The following is a 20982-nucleotide window of genomic DNA, read 5'->3' on the forward strand; positions in this document are numbered from 1 at the left end:
CAGACCAGTTAACCTGGAATTCCTAAGCTTCCTATGCTCATTTCACTTAGTGGACAAGCCAACATTTCTCCCAATAACATTTAACATTAGGAAAAATGAAAGATTATGTAATAACTAAACCAAACTATAATTCTGAAAAGACTGTGATATCAACAGTAATTAAGGTGATTGGAGTGTGTGAGCGTGTGGGTTTGCTGGGGTCCTCAGTTGTTTTCCATCTGTTCCAGGAAGAACTGAAGTGGCCTCTCCCACAAATTCCTGACTGGCGTGGGAGGTCACCAGTCTTCGTTCGAACCAAAGCCAGGCCACATCTGGCTGCTCAGAGCCACTTCTCAGGTGTATCTGGCGTGACTCCAGTAAAGCCCACAACAGCAACCTAGACACTCCATCCTGTGGGAACACAGGGTGCGGGGAAAACTTGCTGCAGAGGTGGTCAGGAAGCTGAGGGGGGCGGCAGGCCGAAGCCGACCTTCTAAATCTGTGACTGACATAGACACATACAAGGAGGTTCATTAGGACTGAAAACAACAGTGAGGAGGGGCCCTTCCCCAGATCAGAGAGCTCTCTGCAAGCGGACGTTTTAAAGTACCCCAGGAAGGACCACTCTTACTGGTAAGGTTTTCCACGGTCTTGTCTACTTGCACTCTGCACCTTCGCTTTGGCTTCCTTTAGAGCGGTTCCTGGTTGACTGAAATTCTAGTATTTGGCACTAGTCAGAGTTGATGGAACTGTGCCCCTTGGAACCCACCATGTAATTATGAAACTATAATTTTGAAAATAAATTGAGATCAATCATTATTGATCAAATCAATGCACAGAGATTCACCCGTATTTTTAAAACACTATGAATTATTTCCTTCTAAACATTTTAACTAAATCTGCCCAAAATATTTTTCATCTGTGCATAAATTCTTGACTTCATCAAAGTCATACATCAAAACATACATCATCATTTGATACATACATCAAAACACATAAAAGATAAAGCTATAAAAGAGTCATTGTGATGTTTATTGATACAAAATAGATGCTATGTATCTAATTGTAGTGATGTTTCCCATTATTGGTAATAAAAATTACTTAGTTCCCTTATTACACTTACGTGTTAGTTTAGTCTACAATTACCTATACCACAATTTTATCTAATATAGGGACAGTTACTAGCTCCAGAGAGTGACCAGGTCTGAGTCTCAGATGTGGAAAAGGACACTGGAGGACACAGCAAGAGCAGTGCAAGAAAGTTGACGGATATCGGAGGAAGTGAAAAGGTAGGGTAGGAAATAAAGCAGTCAATGAATATACAGGGAGTAATAAATAAAGAAGAGAAAATGCATTCAAGAACTATGCATCTATGCTGTGTGTTTCGACACTATTACTAACTAGTACTGAGAACTTTCACAGGTCCACGGCTTCCTGGAGCTTGGTTCTTCTCCTGTTCACTCATTCACTCATCCACCAGTCAGTTTTGGGTGCTTTATTGTGTGCAGGTACTATGCTTGACAGCAGCATGGTGCAAAACAAAACAGATGTGGGCCTAGCCCTGTGGTTTTAAGTGTATCTTAATATTGATGTGGTAATACCGTCTATTTACCTGAAAGCCGAGATTCACACCCACCACTCCTGCCCCAGGCCTGTGCGAGAGTGTGTCGAGGGTGTGTGAGTGCTCAGAGCATGAGCAGCTGCCCTGTAGGATGGTAACCATCACTGGGCACAGGGTGGGAAGCCGTCCATGAGGTGCTGTGCTCTGGGAAAGGCCACCCCTGTGCGTTTCCACGTAACTGAGATGGAGGATGTGCTGGATGAAGCTGAGTGTTCAGTTTATTAGGGGGCGTTCTCAGAGCGATGTGTCAGACTGTCGGTACTCCAGTGAATGTCACTGTCTCCACGAATTGCCGTGCAGACGCCCCATGTTTGAAACAGGAGAAGATGGAAGTCTGAGGAGAGTACATGGAAGGCAGGGCTCTGGGCCACCCCTTCCACTAGAGCAAGTCATGCCAGTACTTGTTTCATAAGTTGAAATAGAATATAAATATATATAAAATAACATATGAAACACATTATTAATAAATAAAGGGGTATGGCTGCTTTAAAAGCATATCGTAAACCAAATAAGTGGCACAATAAATTCAGGTACTATGATTTTCAAAAAAAAAAAAATTAAAATCTAAGGAAATTTTCTAATTCTTTAGCTATTAACTATCTTTGCATTCAGATAGTACTGAGATTTGGCTGACGGGTAGCATAATACGTAGCAAGTCTTCAGTGTGTTACATTAAGGAAAGAAATCTAATTTCAAAGAAAAAGAAAACTTACAGGCTATTCGGCTTATATTGGGCTGAGGACAGAGTGCACAGGTCTACACTGTCACTGTGGCTGTGGAGACGGGGAACTGCACAAACGCATTCTGTTGACACCTTGCATGGACCGCTCATCAGTACTCGCCTCAGGTCTAAACCTTCTCCGTGGACACACATCTACCTCCACCTCCCAGATACCTACACACCTCTGCTCGGAAAGTCCACCCTCTCTTTAATGAGACACCTCAGAAGAGGGGGAGAGAATTGCATTAAATGTGCCGAACATTTGGGGAAGACTGTCCCCTCCAGAACCCGTCTTCTCACGTGCCTTGAGAATCGAGAAGTGACCTGCAAAGGCCCTGCGTCCCTGAGGCCCCAGCACCACACATGGAGCTCGCACGCAGGCTCAGAGCCACGTGCCGACGGCGGGGCCCCAAGTCTGGGGGTTGTGGTGGCAGAGAAAAGCTCTTGCCACGACGGCGGCTACGTAAAAATGAGCATCAGATTAGATTCCTAGTTAGAAGGCTCTATGGATAATTTTCTTGTCCCGATCACTAAACGCAAACTACAGCTTTGCAAGGTGCACAGAGGGCGCAGCAGGAGTGGGAGGCTAGTGAGCACAACGTCCACAAACTAACCACACCAGGGGAGAGAGCTTCTCGGATTTGTCAGAGATTTCTAGTATTGACTTTAACCCCCAACACGCTCAAAAAAAGTCTGTGTGGATTATGTCTCCTATCTCCCACTGTTGTACTTTCGGAAAGGATGAAATATACATACAAAAACCCAAGAATACTGTTAACTGAAGGGCTTGAATTTAGATTCCTATTAGGTAATACAAATAGGAAAAGGACAACAGAATAAGACGGATGATTCACCAAAGACAAAGATTAACTGAAAATGTGGGCCATGGAGAAACCTACGAATATTTAGGTTTACCACAGGGAGAGGGGTTAAGCGCGCAGCAAGAGAAGGAAATGCGAGGGAGTAGTTTGAGGGCAGGGAATATTTTCTATCTTTCGATGAAGGAGGAAGACTTCAAAATTAAATTTCACAGTCATGAAACTATATAACAGCAGCAAGAAAGCTGATGCTGTGGATTCTGTCTTTACACAGTTCTCTCAGTATTTCACAGCTGGCTACTAAAGAGACACACTGTTACAGCTGATTAGATACACATTAATGTAGTAAAAATGTAACATTTTCTTTCATCGACGGGCTGAATTGACAGATTGATAGAACTGATCAACCTCAAGAAAATGGTGGAAGTATAATTAATTACAATAATATATTTTGTTTGACATAAAACTGAATAATTGCTCTAATCATAATGCTTATTACTTTAATTATAATATTTATTGAACACTAACTATATGTCCAGCAGTGTGCTAAATATTTTAGGAAGTATAATTTAAAAGCATAAACAACAGGAAATATAAAACATAAACAGAAAAAGTAAGTACTCTAAACCTGATAAGGGAGGGTTTTGAAAATGTGAACAATGATCTCAAAGCCCATTCGATGGGAAGGCCGGAGACTGATGCTTATCAGTTGCCGATTCAGTCAGGCTTCAGCAGAGACAAACATGAGTCGTCTAAACCCTGGCAGGGCTGTTTCACAGATTCTCTCTAGAGCCTGGCTGTAGAATCTATCGGTTTATCCTATTTATCTCACTGATTTAGCTGACAGGCATTACGAGGAAGCAACGCCTACTGTCCCCTCCTGCGCTTCCCCAGGTACCAGCAACCAAGCTTCAGATGGGGAGACGACCCGAGATTCCTGGAGAAACTGGGCTTCACGGATCTTACCGCTGGCGTTACTTCCAAGTCAACATTACTTTTTCTATTTCTGCCTCCAAAAACGATACTGGTATTAAAAACGTCATGTTTGCACAGTGAAAAACAACAAATGTATGAACTTTAAGATAAAAAGACCTAGATTCTAATGAAAGCATTGTCACTTGCTGTTCCCGGCTCTGGACCAATTCTTCAAATCTCAGATACCTCGTAACAAAATAAAGAGAAACATCTGCTTGGATTGGAAATGAGCTTTGCAAAATGCCGTTCTACTATAAAATAAACTGTAGCTGTTAGTATTATTGCCGTCAGGAGCCCCAGTTCCCACTGCCCACACAGTTCTCATTACCTTCGTGGAGGATCACTTGAGGTGCAGCAAAATTATTCTGTATCCATCTATGGAACGTGAAGTCCTTATGCTAAAAGCTTTAGGTGTTTTCGGTTTGCTTTGTTTGTTGCTTGCCGGCAGCCTGTATGGGACAAGCTTCCCAGCTGCCTCTTGTGTGTGAATGAAAACGACCATACGGGGCCAGCCCTGTGGCTGAGTGGTTAAGTTCGAACAATCCACTTTGGCGGTCCAGGATTTCACCAGTTTCGGTCCTGGCAGCAGATATGGCACTGGTCATCAAGCCACGCTGAGGCGGCGTCCCAAATATCACAACCAGAAGGACCTACGACTACAGTATACAACTATCTACTGGGTGGCTTTGGGGAGAAGAAGAAGAAGAAAAAGAAAAAAGAAGATTGGCAACAGATGTTAGCTCAGGTCAATCTTTAAAACAAAAAAAAGAAAAAGACCTCAGGTGTTTGCACCTGCCCAGCTGGACGTGCCGGCATCCTGACATCTTGGCCACAGCTGCTCAGCTCATGGAACCAAAGATTGGCGTCTGAGTCGGTCGCAGCTCTAGCGCAGGTGGGCAGCCCACACGCGGTCCTGGCGTGGCAACCCTGGTGACAGGCTGCTCTTCATACCACGGTCGCTAACCGCCCCGTAAATCTCAGGCCCACGATTCTCCCTCCGTCAGTTTCATCATCCTTAGTTCTCAGAGTCTCTCCCTCATCAAGCTGTGACCCACCTTCCCCTCTGTTACTTCTCCATCCCCAGCTTCCATTCTTCCTCATGGCCCCTCCTCAGCCGTAACGCCTTCCTCTCCTGCCGTCCAGCCCTCAGCTCCCTCGCCCTCTGCCTCCACGGCCCTGCCCTGCCCTGGCATCGGCCCTCTGACTTGGGATAAAGCCCTAGGCCACAGTTCCACTTGCTTTTTACACCTACGTTTTTTTCTCATATTTATTAATTTTGTTTTAAATATTATCCTTTTAAGTGAGTAAATTTTTAAAGACAGGGAAAATAGTAACACATTAAATATGAACTTCTCTTTCTAACAGTGCAGTAGATGGTATATTCTGAAAAAATCCTTCCACTCCCAAATGGCTAGAAACAATGGGAAACTTGGAGCAAATTCCTTCATCTATTCACAGGAAGTAGCAGTGGAAATGACTCATTGGTCTTGGATTATTAAACCAAGACGATGCTAGAAGATGACTAAAATGTATTTTCTTTCTCAGATGTTGAATACCTAATATCTTTCACCATGTCCGGGTTCATTTCCTCCCCTGTCATCAAATTCCCGAGTTATTTTCCACTCTTTCTTCCTAGCACTTCAGCAGATCTCAGCAGACATTGCTTCTATAGAACAGGCAGCGGGCAAAGTAAACGAGGGCAGCTCAAAGAAAGTCCCCTCTTGCTCACTTTTATTTTATTTATTTTTTGCTGAGGAAGATTAGCCCTGAGCTAACATCTGTGCCAACCTTCCTCTACGTTTTTGTATGTGGGACACCTCCACAGCATGGCTGCTGAGCGGAGTAGGTCCTCGCCCAGGATCCGAACCCCTGAACCTGGGCCATGAAAGTGGAGCTTGAGGAACTAGAACCACTCAGCCACCGGACCAGGCCAATGCTCACTCTTGATTATATTTGATGTCAGCAGGCATATTAAGTATATAGAATGAAAGTTTCATTAGTTATTCTGAGCTATTAACATACTGAATAATTTTGCAGTTAAGCATTTTTCAAATGCCATCACAAAAAATCCAAAAATTATTTTTAAATGTTATCCTGGAACCCCTTGCTGATTTGAAGAACTATTGTAAAATAAGGGGCAAAATTTTCTGTACCATTTTTCAAACATAATTGCAATTTCGAGATTGATTTCCAGAAGATATTAACCTCTCTATCACAATTTAAAATATCAAATAATTTACCCTATTATGTTTTAAAATCTCCAAGTAAACATAAGCATATTTCCTTCAGTATTTACTTACTAATTATTATGCCTACTGCCATCAAATGCCAAATATTAGTGAATTTATGGCTTCAAGGTTACTATTTATTACTATTTTTAAAAAAAACTTTCATATGTTTCAAAATATGAACATAGAAAACAAATACAATTGCTTTTAAAAATATTCTTTCAAAAGAGGATGAAAAAGACCAAAAACTATGTGCATCGTATTTGCTCCTCAAGTTTGTTTACTAAAATTCACCTACAATGGAAACAGCCATCCCTGGCGGTCTAGCGGTTAAGACCCGGCGTTCTCATCACCACGGCACAGGTCAGCGTCCTGGTGAGCGACCCACACCACCGTCTGTCACTGTCACACTGTGGTGGCTGCACGTGGCTGTGAGGCGGAAAGCTCTGCCACCAGGATGTCAAATACCAGCAGGGTTGCCCGTCAGAGCTTCCAGGCTATGACTAGGAAGATGGACCTGGCCACCTGCTTCTGAAAACAGAGGCCCTGAAAAGCCCATGAACAGCAGGGGAGCGCTTGACGGACACAGCAGTGGAAGGAGAGTGGACGGCACGGAAAGACAGGGCTCCCCTCTGCTGGGCACAGGGGCGCGGGAGCTGGAGCTGAGTACAGGGCACCAACAACAGCAAGCTCCAGAAGGCCAGCCTTATAGAGCCGGGAGAACATGTCACCATGTGGACACCCTTGGAAAATCATTAGTTTAGACAAAGCTTCTTAAATTGTATAACATTTGAGAGTAATTAGAGGATTATGCTTGCATTTTCTTTCTAAGCTTGATATTGAATCAAATGTCTGGAATGTGTCTGCCTAGAGAGAAACTGATATATGATAAAGATGAAAAAAAATTCAGAACTATCCCGTGAATATTGAGCTCCTTTTTGGGATGAATAAGCTCTTCAGATGTAAAAATAAACATGGAGAACCTCAAAACTCCACATAGTCTTTCTGGGTTCTAGTGCATGTGCATTTTTTATTATCAGTTATGCCACCTCCACTAACATACTGTGCATGTTTTGTAGTTGGACCGTAAAACATTCTTCCAGGAATATTTAAGGCAATACTCAATTAAAATTCTTTGACATATGCAGAACAAATCTGAAAAACTAGAAACCTCAAATCTTAATTGATGCTTATTATTTTGAAATATTAAGTGCTGATTTTGTATTGTGAGAAGCATCCTAGCAATTATGTGAGTTTTAAATAGTTTTTAATTCATGAAAACAACATTTTAGAATAGTTTTTAATTCATTATATCTACAAAAGGTTATTAACCCTAATACAAACGTTATAGTCTACAGTTGTGCCCCCTTACCCATGGGGGATACGTTCCGAGACACCCAGTGGATGCCTGAAACCTCAGACAGCACTGAACCCTAAATATACTATGTTTTTTCCTATACATACATACCTGTGATAAAATTCAATTTATAAATGAGGCACAGTAAGAGGTTAACAACAATAATAAAATTATAACAATTATAACAATATACTGTAATAAAAGCTACCACGGATCTCAGTGACCTCAGCATACAACTTTTTTCCTTCCCTTATTAAGTGGAGAACTTTCACCTTTTCACTTAAAGGAATTGCCCGCATCACTATACTTGCACTTTGGGGCCATTACTAAATGAAACTCTTGAACACAAGCACTGCCATACAGTGACAGTCGATCTGAGAACCAGATGGCTGCTGAGTGACTCACGGGCAGGTGGCACAGACAGCCTGGACCCGCTGGACAAGGGGATGAGTCACAGCCCCCGGGAGGAGGAGGGGCACTGGGAAGGGTTTCATCATGCTACGCAGGATGGTGCGAGATTTAGAACTTATGGACCTTGTATTTCTGGAATTTTCCGTTTAATAGTTTCAGACCACGGCTGACCACGAGTAACTGAAACTGTGGAAAGTGATACTTCGAATAAGGAGGGACTACTGTAGTTCCTTTTCCTATTACTGTTCCCTGCACCCGTAAACTTTGAAAATATGAGATGTTTTGGGCTATTTTGAATGAACTCTTCAGAACGCACCTGGAGGGACGGTGCCCTTTTTCAGTTCACACAGAACTGCCATATGGTTTAGCTAGTGGCATTTGTGAGTGGACAAGATATTTGTTGCATAACTGTTATCCCAAACACGAAAAATTCAGGATATGGCTCAAGAATCCCCAATACCTTTGAAAATGATATTTTAGAAATTGGTCATCCAAATATATTTATATTTTCAATCTATACACATCTTATAAGTGCTTAATTTTAGTTGTCCTCAAACAGGCTTTTTGAAGCTAACTTTATAGTCTTTTATCTTTTAGGCAGAAGGGTGCTGACTATCTAAAACAGATTTTCCCAAAAGGCACTCAAGAAATCTGCAAAATATTCATAGATGCCTGTGAGAAAAGCATTCCAGAACAAAATAAGCTGAGGCTATATTGGAATAAAAAAAAGATAAGCTGTTCCAAGAGAGAACTTCTCAAAACCTTAAAACCCTAACGTGAACCATGGATCACAGACAGAAAACACAGGGAGCAGTGTCTGGGTACCTTACGCAGAAGCCACAGCCTCCTGCTCATTTCAGACAGTTTATCTCCACATTTTCTTGGTTCATAATATGCTTGGATCGAGGAGATCAAAACCATACATGACATTTTAACTGCCTCCATAGTGTGGTTTTCTATAATACGGGTAAGATGATATCATGTGGTTTCTTTCTAGAGTCCTTCTTGAGAATACTGGGTACTTGGCTGACTTTTAGGGGACCAAACATGTCTTTAGGGAACGCTAGAATGTCTTCTAAATCCTTTTATTGACTTCCAGAATCAAGTTTATCCAAGGCAATGTGTGATAAAGCATTTCTTGTGTCAGAGGATGATTTGAGCAAACATACATAGGGAACCAGAATATAATATAACAGCAGGTCTTAAATTCTTAAATAGATTATAATCTCCCAGTGTGTGTGGCCTCGATACTGTACTTGAAAGTAGTCTTGGAAAATCATGAAGAGCTTACATGTGAGAGGAACTCATCAGTCTGCTGCTTCTTATTACAACACAGAATATATTCTATCGTCATGACTGACCAGACTCGCTCCCCTTTTAACCATGAATTTGAATAAAGAGAATTTTACAATCTGTGCAGAAACTAGTTTCTAAAAAAATAAGTAAACACACTAGAAGAGTAATACATTGAGAGCAATGATCCCTCACCGTGTCGGCTGTGAGAACAGGGCACCCGAGGCTGAAGAGCCGAAGCCCTTGCCCCAGAAGCGGACACAGCGTTCTTATGCTGATGTCATCCTGTCGCTCTCACGCCAAACCCTCCCCTCAGGTGTCTACCACAGGGTTGATGATGCACATGAGAGCTCTGTGTGTGCACAAGTGTGTGCACATGTGTGCCCGTGTGCCTCTGAGCATATGCAGAGAGGGACATATATGAAAAGATAACTCTGAACATTACAAGACAGCCTGCCCCTCCCACCCCATTTCTTCTCTACCCAACTCAGGATGCTGGAAACCACATGAGTACCGTTTATGGAGGATCACTGACCTAGAGTACTGGACTGCAGGAAGAACAGTCCTTCTGGTTAGCTGAAGGGGAAATTCATTTAGCCATTAGTTCTAGCCCTAAATTCACATCATCCACTTACGTAAAAATATCTCTTGGCTCGTATGTGTTCTAAAGTGCAGAGAAGGGAAAGAGAAGCTGAAAACAGAGAAACACCCAGAGAAAATGGATTTGTCATGAAGAAATCTATTTGTGCTCTTTTTAGGTCTACCCCTCTCCCCACCACCTTCAATAAATAAGAAGAGTCACAGGGATCACGAAGGTGAAGACCCCTCTGTCGTGTCTTCTGCTTCTCATCAGGACAGTGACAACCAGTGCTGACTTGCAAGCAGGATTTTCCCACAAAGTAACATCGGCTCCCATCCACTAACAGGCAGTTTCCTCCGATCCTCTTTGTATAAAATCTTAGTCCCTTGCTGTTGAACTGCCTGAAGTTTCTCTGTTCTTTGCTTTCTTCCTCAAAAATCACGTAGCCAAATTTTTCCCAATGATAATGTTTCTTTTTTTTAAAGATTGGCACCTGAGGTAACATCTTTTGCCAAACTTTTTTGTTCTCTTCTCCCCAAAGCCCCCCAGTACATAGTTGTGTATTCTAGTTGTGGGTCCTTCTAGCTGTGTCATGTGGGACACCGCCTCAGCATGGCCTGATGAGCAGTGTGTCATGTCTGCACCCAGGATCCAAACCGGAGAAACCATGGGCCACCGAAGTGGAGCGCGCGAACTTCACCACTCGGCCACGGGGCAGGCCCCCCAAAGATAAATTTTTGAAGAATCCTATCCCCTTGAAATTTCAGGAGAATGACAATGGACCCACAAATTATTCTTGCAATTGGTTAGTAATATGGATTTTATTAACTAGTCGCACTTTACGGCGCAGGACTCAAGGTACTTGGCTGTATTGTGGACATAAATAAAGATTACTTCAAGATTTACAGTTTCATAATTATTTAGTAAATTGTTTTTAGTGATTAAAAGTGAAAAAGTTCCTGTTTAAGCCCTATTTATGAATATTCTTGCTAAATTAAATAGGTTTTGAAAAAGAACATCTTAATATTGCAACAGGAAGGAATCTCTTAGGATAATTTTTACCCCTGATCCTAAGGAGCTCGACAAGGCCCCCTCCCCCAGCTCTACTGGCTCCTTCTTAAATTTAGGGAACTCAGGATTCTGTCAGGACCAGATGCTGACAACATCAGAAGCAGAGATAAAACGCGTTCTATTAACATCTTTATCGGTTGAAACTGCTCCTGTAGATTATCGGAGTGTGACATTGCTAATTAACAGTGAGATAATTACTCTCAATTTGCTGCAACAGATGAGCTGTGCACAGGGAAGTCCAGGAGGGAGAGGGGCCTTGGGAGACATTTTACTGCACATCCTGGAAGCGCGTGATGCTCTCAGACCCTGCAGAGGGTCTGGAAGGCAATGCTCCCATGAACATTTCTATTTCTTGGGCGTGTTATCAAGGCCCAAATCCCTTCAGTGAAACTCTATTTCTGGAATAGTTAGGAACACATATAAAACACACCCTGTGCCTGCTGATTCTGCTCATTGAGGACGGGCTTCATCTGGGCTCCTGAGCTGCACCCCCCTTCGGCAGGCGGCTGCCTTGTAAGAACAGGAGGGCACTGCTGGCGATTTAAACACACTTCATGCAAATTTCTGATAGCTCACACCATGTAAACAAGGGATGTGTACTTTGTTATCACATGCACTCCATCCCACTGCTACGGGGTTAAAGAAGTGGGTGGCAAACCACAGCCCACGAGGAAAAACACAGCCTGCTTCCTGATTTCTGTAAATAAAACTTTACTGGAATAAGCCATGCTCATTTGTGTGCACGGCTTTCACGCTACCACAATGTTGTTGAGTGACTGCAACAGAGATGGTCCTGAAATATTTACTATGTAGCCCTCTACAGAAAAAGCTTTCTGACCCCGGACTAAAGGATGCTCTGTGGCTTTCATCATATTAGAAAGAAACTCCTGCAGATGCGACTCTGAGCAATTGCTAGAACCATGACTATGGTTATAAGCTCTATCTAGACTAGACAGGAGCAAGCAGTCAACTGGCGATACTACACAATAGTTAATAGACGTTCAACCCACTCCAGTCCCAGTGATGTTCACACAACATTTCTGCTACTTGACCTGAACTGCATCTTAGCAAGAATATTCATCAAGCTAGTTGCATTTGTATACCACGGATGAAGACCAGCGTATATCAACAGGACGGCCAACTCACCTGATTCTACCCCCGGGGCGCTCAGACTGCTCTGACATAAAGCTTGTGCTGCTGAGGCGGGAGGCACTGCTGGTTCTGGAAATGGCGGACACATCACTGACATCACTATCTGATGATCTGGCAGAGACGTTATCACAGCTTCTGTATTGATCTTTATGTATGTTATACTAAAGATTGAAAACAAGAAAGTGAGAGCTCCATCATCAGATCGTGGACAAAAGGGACACACGCAGTGAGCTTAGTGACTACCTAGCCAACGTCAAATAAAAGTGCACCTTCTTAAGAGCAGGTGTGGATCTGCAATAATCCAACATCAACATAACACATGATTCCCAATATAACATACTACCTCCTTTGAACGGTAAGAAATGGTTTATGAATACTGAATTATAAACTAAACACAAAAATTAAGTGCTTGGGTGGAAAATTCACAGAGTTAATTATTTGCACATGCATAAAGCCTCGAAAGTGTATTATTTATTTTCTTCTAGTACATGAGTTTCTCTTTTCTTGCTTCTGTTTTTATCATTGCCTATTTTATTTACCTTCTACTCTACCCATGGGAGACACTGTTTCCACCCGTGCTTCTAGATTCTTTCTAAACTATTCAATTAACTTACACACTTTCCCTATTGTAAGACTTTGCTCTTTCAAATTTCTTCAGAAAAATATATCTCCTCACAAATAAGGGCTGATTTTAAAGCTGAGGAGCTGCGTCAAAGACGAGTAAAGCAATGAGGCAGAGACTGCACTTGGCTTCCTGTCTATTACAGTCTAATTACACATCTTCAGATGCAAACTATCAATGCAGTGCCAAAAGTAAAAAATGGGATTCCTATTAAAATTTCAATATTCACCGTATCTTATACTTAACTGTGTCTTTAAATTTGTCTTTGGCATCCTCACCTAAGATTTCAGAAATCATTTGGTAAAAGACTGAAACACGCAAAGCTTCAAAGCACTGAATCTTTTCTTTCTATGTTACTGTCTTATTTTAACAGATAACAGTGAACAGCCTTATGTATCATATATTATTATTATTTTATGTGTTAATTATAATAAACAATAAGGTTATATAATCACATATGATTTTAAAATACTGAATATATGAATAATTCTCTTAGGTACTAGAAGGTAAGACAATATACCTTCTTATATAAAATGAAAGAACATACCTAAAAGGAACACATGGCTAAACATTGGGTATTTAAGTTCCTTTTCAAGCAAAACATCAAATGTTCATTAAACCTGTAAAAAAAAACCCCATCCACCCTCTGATGCTCCATATTTGATGAGTTTTAATGAATCTAAAATAATCCAAATACTCTATTTCTAAAAATCTGTATAAACAGTTGTCTTGCTAAAGTATACTAAATAGACTGATGCTAACACCTGGATCTGTATAAACAAAAAGAAGTATAAGACAATAATATTTTTTAAAAATCCTAGAGAAGGCAATCATGTTTATTTAATCCCTCAGACAGGAGCAGTTCAGGTCTAGGGTATTCACACGTTAGGTTTAATTCTTCACCTCTTACGTGTATGCACTGGGCAAAGAATTTCACATCAAGCATGAAAACAACTCCAAATTTATAGAATATCTATAAAATTATCTTTCCAAAGAATTTTTTCATACGTGTGTGATTTGTTTTTGAAAGCCATACGCTAAATTATAATCCAAAAGGAAATTCAAATATGTCATTATGTCCAGAACTGAGCTATTTATACAACTTCATGTATGATCTAAAATTAATATGATTTAAGATAATGTATTCAAAGTAATGTGATAACATTTTATCACCAAATCCTCTCATGTCTTATAGCATGATCCTGTGTCACATGATTCATTTCAAACAGAACTGTTTTTTATTTACAGAGTAAATGTAGTAAAATCTTAATATGCTCACGAGGCAGAGGCTGAGTTTAATACCACTCCTGGGGTGCAGTATGTTACTTGTTCTTGAAACAGTTTTGCTACGGAGATACATTATGTAGTCATTATAATGTTTCCAAACATATTGAAATGATAGCTTGCTCATCGCAGAATATGAAAGAATTGGGTTCTAATACCATAAAAATTCACCCAGCAGTAGGAGACTTTCTGGCATTGTGTTAACACCCAGAACAAGTGCTCCCCTTATTTGACAAAAGTCAATAATCAGCAGTGTAGACTGAGCATGAGAATATGCGAGTGTACACGGAACTGTTTCTCTAACTGTGGAAATTCTCTTCCATAAGCCATCTTTTCTTCAACTTTTTGGATACAGACTTTTCCTCTTCCAGCAAAGAGATAAAACAAGGGATTTTAAGTCTGTATATCATACTAGATTTTTCTCTATTGGGGTAAAGAATAACCCATCATTCTGACAGGAGATCACAGTTTTCTTCACACTGGCTATTTAAAGGAAATAAAAGACTTTCATATTCACTTTTTAGTACTATATTTACTTATTTTCAAAATCTGTTAAAAGTTTAAGTAATCACTTTGACTTTTCATCAAGCATAATTTGTTAATTTTCCGACTTAACAATTAGATATTTTAATGGAAATGCATTGCTTATATTTTGAGAAACAGAATATCCTCAGGGCGAATTTATACTGACCACAGAGCAGGGAAACAGTGGTTGCTGTGAGCGGAGGCTCTCATTATAGGGCTGCTGTTTTTATAAGCAAGTAACAATAAACAGTAGCCACCTCCAAAAGCCATCACTTCAGTCTTGGCTGCTGTTCCTGGGTTACAGAAGAATAAGCTCTCTGCAAAGTGTGAGCACCTAAATGCAGACTCACCCCCAGTTATGAATTTCACCCCCTCACTCAGGCATGCACCTCTGCACCACGTCAGTGAAAAGCAGCCTGGTGTTACATTTCAGAGCCATGGTGCAGTTTCGTCATTTTTTTCAAAAGCGAGTTAGTGCTCACTCCTCACTCAGGATGGATGTCAGGATCCTTCAGTCTTAAAGTGCCAGGTTCGAAACCTCCTAGGAATTATACTACACTTGTCTGGTAATTCTTTGCCCTAAGGAAACTTAGTTTTACTTGTATTTGGTTGTAAATATTTTGAGAATGGTTAACTAATCTCTAATCTGGTAGAATAGCAACTAAGATGCCTTGCTTCATCCAAAATGTCAAATGGATTAAGACATGAGAAAAGAGTCAATAAAGGAACAAAGGGGCTGGCCCCGTGGCCGAGTGGTTAAAGTTCCATGCGTTCTGCTTCGGCAGCTTGGGGTTCATGGGTTCAGATCCAGGACTCAGACATATCCACTCATCAGCCATGCGGAGGAGGCGTCCCGCGTACAAAGTAGAGGAAGATTCGCACAGACGTTAGCTCAGGACTGAGCTTCCTCAAGCAAAAAAAGAGGAGGATTGGCAATGGATGTTAGCTCAGGGCCCATCTTCCTCATAAAAAAATAATAAATAAATAAAGGAATAAAATTCAATATTTAATGTATATTAAATTTATGACAATCCTGGTTCATAGTTATATGTACACAAACATTTCTTTGTAAAGTAAATTATAAAAAGGTTGGGATAAATGGATGAAAAATGAAAAAGATAATTTTTCAAGTATGTGAGAGAGGTTTGAATTAACTGAAATGGCTACTAGAAACTATTTAAAAATTTTATTGTATGCAGTAGGCCATAATATGTATATTAGAATCCTGGAGAGTATTAATCTTTTACTTGACATATAAAATAAAAAATAAGCTAATCAATTTTTATTTTATCTTATATATTTTCCTATCCTATATTCTTAGAAGTTTTTAAAGATACCCTATCTTTGTGCTCACATTTATTGATGTAATTTATAGTCACTTTATCTATGTAATACGGTAGCATCCATTCATGGAGTAAGAGCAACAGTGATATATTTGAAAGTAATGGGTTTTTGATATTCAAATGAAATGAGAGAGAAAAAGACAAAGGATGCTTGTGTGAAGGAGGGAGGAAAACTAGAATGGGATCATTTAATTGTGCACAAATCACAAGCCCAGGAAGAAGCTGAGCCAAGCTGGATTCGTACACCTCCCGGTGACGTAAGACGCAGGACACAGCAGGCCATGCAGCCCACAGGAGGAGGTCCGGGCCAGCCCTCTACGGGGACGCTTGACTAGCTCTGGTAAATCACCTCCTTTCTCCATTTTCATAAGTTTAGTAAACAGGAGAGCTGAGGCAGGAGATTATTTTGAAGTGATTTCAAGTTCTAAACATCTATGAGCCAGAGAATTTGGAATCCCGTGAGCAGGAAAACCGACTCTTGATTTAGTAGAACAGTAAGTACACTGGCAGTTTGGATTTCCAGGGACTTCCTTTTGCAGATTTTTTGATGAACTGACTAATGATTACAGTCCTGGTTCAGAATGACCCGGTGGGCTTTCAGGATTTACCCTCCTTCTTTACTTATCTCTTTCTCGCTTCCTGTACTGCCCGACCTCCCTCTGTGGTTCTAGCTGACCTCATCCTTGGACACAGTGCTAAGAAATCGATAAAGCATTTCCAGCTTTGATACAGCATTTCCAGCTTACAGATCCTTTCCGAAGAACTGCACCTGCTGTGCAGGAGGAACCCTGAACACCTCCCTTCCCATCCCCCTGCGCCTGCAGAACACAGCACAGGAGTGACGAGGATAACCATAAAGAACACAGAGAAATGAGCCGATTACGTGATAATACCACAAAGAATAAACCACAGGGAAGGGATGTGGAGCTGGGATCAGCAACTCCGGGGCACATTAGGGTGTTCTTGTGGATGTTACTTTTTAAAATGTTGTGTCAGACTCCAGGGCACTGGGCCTCACTGGGTCACAGTGACCCGGCGCTGCCTCATCTGGGCACCCTACTCAGCTAACACAGGACGTCAGGAGACAGACGGCAGCCAATGCACGTGACTGGATGGAAGTCTAGGGGAAAACCAGACCTCTATTTTTTGTATTAGTCTCTGAATATCTGGCTATATAAGGAACAACCTCTACTATTTAAAAATAAGTAGGTTTTTCTAGGTTCATATTTCAAGCTAACCATATTGATTTATGGTTATGGTATGGTTTTTATTTACTATTGAATTTTAAAAGGTCATTACTCTCAAAAAGACTTCTTGATGTGAAATTATAACAAAGGTTGTTCTGTAATGGCTGCTGCCACTTTTGTAGTATTATAAAAAAAGATTTTTAAATAAACTAGATAATATATTTAAAATTACTTCATGAAGTATAACATTTTATGCATATTTTAAGTAAAATTATTAGATGTTAGCAGCTTATAAAACCCTTCGTGAATCCTTACAAAATACTATTAAAATATAAATTTAGCGTTTATTGGCACTTGAAATTGTGTAGACTTCACTTTCTAAGAGTCTGATATTAGTGACTTTTCTTACTAAAGACAGATCAATAAGAAATCTCACATCGTTTACTTTTTATTATTCACTAACAAATCTCAACAGTAAATATCAAACTAAAAAAGTATTTAAGACTACAAATCTCTATCTTAATATTTTAAATGCAATCTGAAATGATATTCAAGAAATACAATAGCATCATATATTTTGCTTATTTATGTGAATTTGACTATTAACCATCCATCAAGTGACTTTAATATCAAGTATTTACATTTCCTTTTTAGAAAAAACATTAGATCCAATTTAGTAGGTCATATTTTAATACAGTTGTATGCTGTGAAACTGTCAGGAGGAGCGAGGTTATGAGCAAGACCGTCATCTCATAACTTCTCTCCTGGACCTCGGGGCTGCCTGGGCCTGCCTGGCCACAAGGTGCACATGCTCAAAAGGGAAACTTTCGGTCGGATGCTGCCAGTTTACCTGGGAATACTGCTCGCGATCGAGTTCTTGACTAGACCCAGACCCTGCCGTCTGCTTAACCCGGTGCACTTTCAGTTTCATGTGTCTCGTTCGCTCCTCCACTACTAAGCTCACTGCAAAAACACACAATGGAAGCCTATTAAACATGGGCAACACCTTCCAAGACCAGAACGGCTTAAGATCTCAATGCTTTTGATATGAATTCAATTAAATGGAGTTTAGAAATAACATATGATTAATAAACTAAACAAAATGCAGAATATACAACGCTAGCAACTGTTAATCTGAGATGAACATGACTCAACTCACAGAATGAGGAACACAGACGTTAGTAACAGAGAGAAGGACCCTATCTCTGAGTCTGATCTGAAACAGTCTCATCTGTAAATGATCATGTGAAGCTAAGTTTAATTGTGAAAATGTTTTGCATTTAGTCACCTGGTTGTTGGGTGTACATATATGAGAACACACATGCACGCTGCACACTCACACACATGCACATGCTGGCATGCATGCACACACTCCCTGACACCCTCAGCACACAGTCGCCACCTAAGACTGTTTGAATTGATGGGCATCTGCTTTTCTGAGGCATCTTTTTCATTAATTTCTACCAGCAGCTTTTCATGAATATTTGCTAGTCTTAAAAACGGACTTACTAAGAAAAGATTAGTCTTTCACTTCTAATGGCCACGTCTGACCACATATATGAAATTCATAAGTTTTGAAACTACGATATAAATTTTAGCTCTTTAGTTTACAATGTGTAACGAGAAGTATTCCATGTAAGCCTCTATTAATCTCCTAGGGAGCAGGTGTCACTGTTTCGATGGCAAGAACAACAGCATTCAATGAAGTACGAGTTGTTGTAAGTCAGAATCCATCATAAGCAGCTTAACTTCAAGATCTTGCCTTTAATTTTCACATTTTTACAAACGAAGAAGAGAGAAGAGCTCATGGTACAGTTGTGTGCAGAGTTAACTCTTCACAACAGATACCTGTGTTGTATGAGACCCACGTTTATTTAGTACAACCTATCTTTTGCCAATTTCCCAGACTTTTCAACCTCTGCAATGAGGGCTAAAATTTATTTTTAAGTTGTGCGTATACACATATATATGGAAAAAATATTTTTTGACTAAATATATTGGGGCTTCTTCCAAGAGGCCCTATTGATGTAAAAATAATGGAAATGTTGATACATCTGATTGACTTGGCTACTGGCTTCATCTCTTACAAAGAGTGTACAAAGACACTTGCTGACGAGTTTTTCCATGGCAATGATTAAATATGACCATCCTTGACAAAAGACACTGGCACTCATTTTCAAAATTAAGTGAATATGTAGCTTTTATTGTGTTCAGGTATAGACTAATAGCCCAAGAAATAAATAAACTGTTTGAAATTTGTGTCTAAATGTTTTAATGATACTTCTAGCATGAATTATTAGATGTTTAGCTTTGCGTAAATTCAGTAAATTAGACAGAAAATATCTATCTCTAACATCACAGTTATGTGAATTGAGCAATGACAGACACTTGCTTTGAAAATGTTGACTTCAGAGGTAGCAAATGATGGCCATTATGATTGAAGGATGGTTCAATGAAGATCTTGAGAAAGGCAGTTCAGAAATTTATTAATTACTTGAAAATGAGCATTGTAAATAATAATGAACATTATAAGCAAAACGCTACTTGACAGTAATTAGGAATTGAGACAAAGTTACTGAGAAATGTGTTCTATTTATAGAAAGCCATATGCAATACAAGAGAACACATCTCTGGTCTCTGCCCTCTGCCTGTGGCGTGGGTATCGTTGGGCGCTAGCTCAGTCACCTGTTTGGGCTTGAGGAAGTCAAATTGTAATCAGCTGTAATCTCTAAAGCTTGAAGTAATTCAAAGCAATCTCTACTTGTAAGAAAAACAGACTTAAACGATGTTAGCTTAATATTCTCATCAAATGATATTAATTTTATGTTAAGAAATTTTTGACAGTGATTAGCCCAGACCTCCGTAATCTTTGCTGTATCATGTAATTCTTAGGGAAGACGGGAACTGGAGACTGAACAGATTACTCCCCAGAGCTGCTGGCCTGAAGCAGTTGTGGTGACCTAACCTCGCAGGGACAACACCTCATTTTTCTAAATGCGATTGTTTAGCTTCCAATATGAAAGCATTTAAATCTTCATTTGGCAAAACTCAAAACTAAATCCAGTGGTAGCCTAACTAACATGAATCTTAAAATGGTTTTAAATGACTTCACTTTTACCTTCCAAAATTGATTAACACACTTTATCTTTATTCTTAAAGAAGTGAAAGTTGACCTCTTTTAACCTATTAAAAAAAGAAAACCCCCAAATTAATATCGACTCAGAATCGAGAGTGGACTGTCCGACTCTCCAGCAGAAATTGGTTGCTATGCTATCCCCATTGACTGTTCTCAGATCCCAAGAACAGGAGGAAAATGCAAACAGCTTATCATTTACCTATAGTGAAAAGTCATATGATTACATATAATCCACACTTTTATTATTTCTCATTATTTCCTGACAATATGTCCATTAGTGTGTATTTTGAAATAACTGTTGATACAAGTTATCATGTTCCAGTGAAAGTTTTTTTTTTTCATAAACATCAATGAAGAACCTTCCATGTGAATTTGGAAGTTTTTAACTTTTCTAAAGATTTCACATTTTTTTCTCAATTATATATTGTGGAATAAAATGACACTATTTCTGGATTACTGGCATGTAACTCTAAATAGTAAGACAGATTTAAGAGCTAAAATAGAATATTTATCATGAATTTGAACCAGAAGGTGTATTCCATTAATGTAATGACTTAAACAGAGAATACTTGATATTTAGGAATGATTAAAAATGAACTGGATCCTTGGAATATGATTTTCTGTCGAGTATCTCACTATCAGTAAAATTAACCACAGCCCAGAGAACTCAAATACCTTA

General features: G+C 39.9%; 1 protein-coding gene across 1 annotated transcript in view; it reads right to left on the bottom strand.

Annotated features, from left to right (window-relative positions):
• RIMS1 (regulating synaptic membrane exocytosis 1) overlaps positions 1 to 20982 on the bottom strand; it is a 414621-nt gene that overhangs the window by 60178 nt on the left and 333461 nt on the right. Inside the window, exons 29-30 of the mRNA XM_046639771.1 lie at positions 18018 to 18130; positions 12201 to 12367 (exon numbers count right to left, since the gene is read on the bottom strand). Of these exons, the coding sequence (XP_046495727.1) occupies positions 12201 to 12367; positions 18018 to 18130 (280 nt within the window). The remainder of the gene's footprint in view (positions 1 to 12200; positions 12368 to 18017; positions 18131 to 20982) is intronic.

This window comes from Equus quagga, chromosome 15, assembly GCF_021613505.1.
Source record: "Equus quagga isolate Etosha38 chromosome 15, UCLA_HA_Equagga_1.0, whole genome shotgun sequence".
NCBI lineage: Eukaryota > Metazoa > Chordata > Mammalia > Perissodactyla > Equidae > Equus > Equus quagga.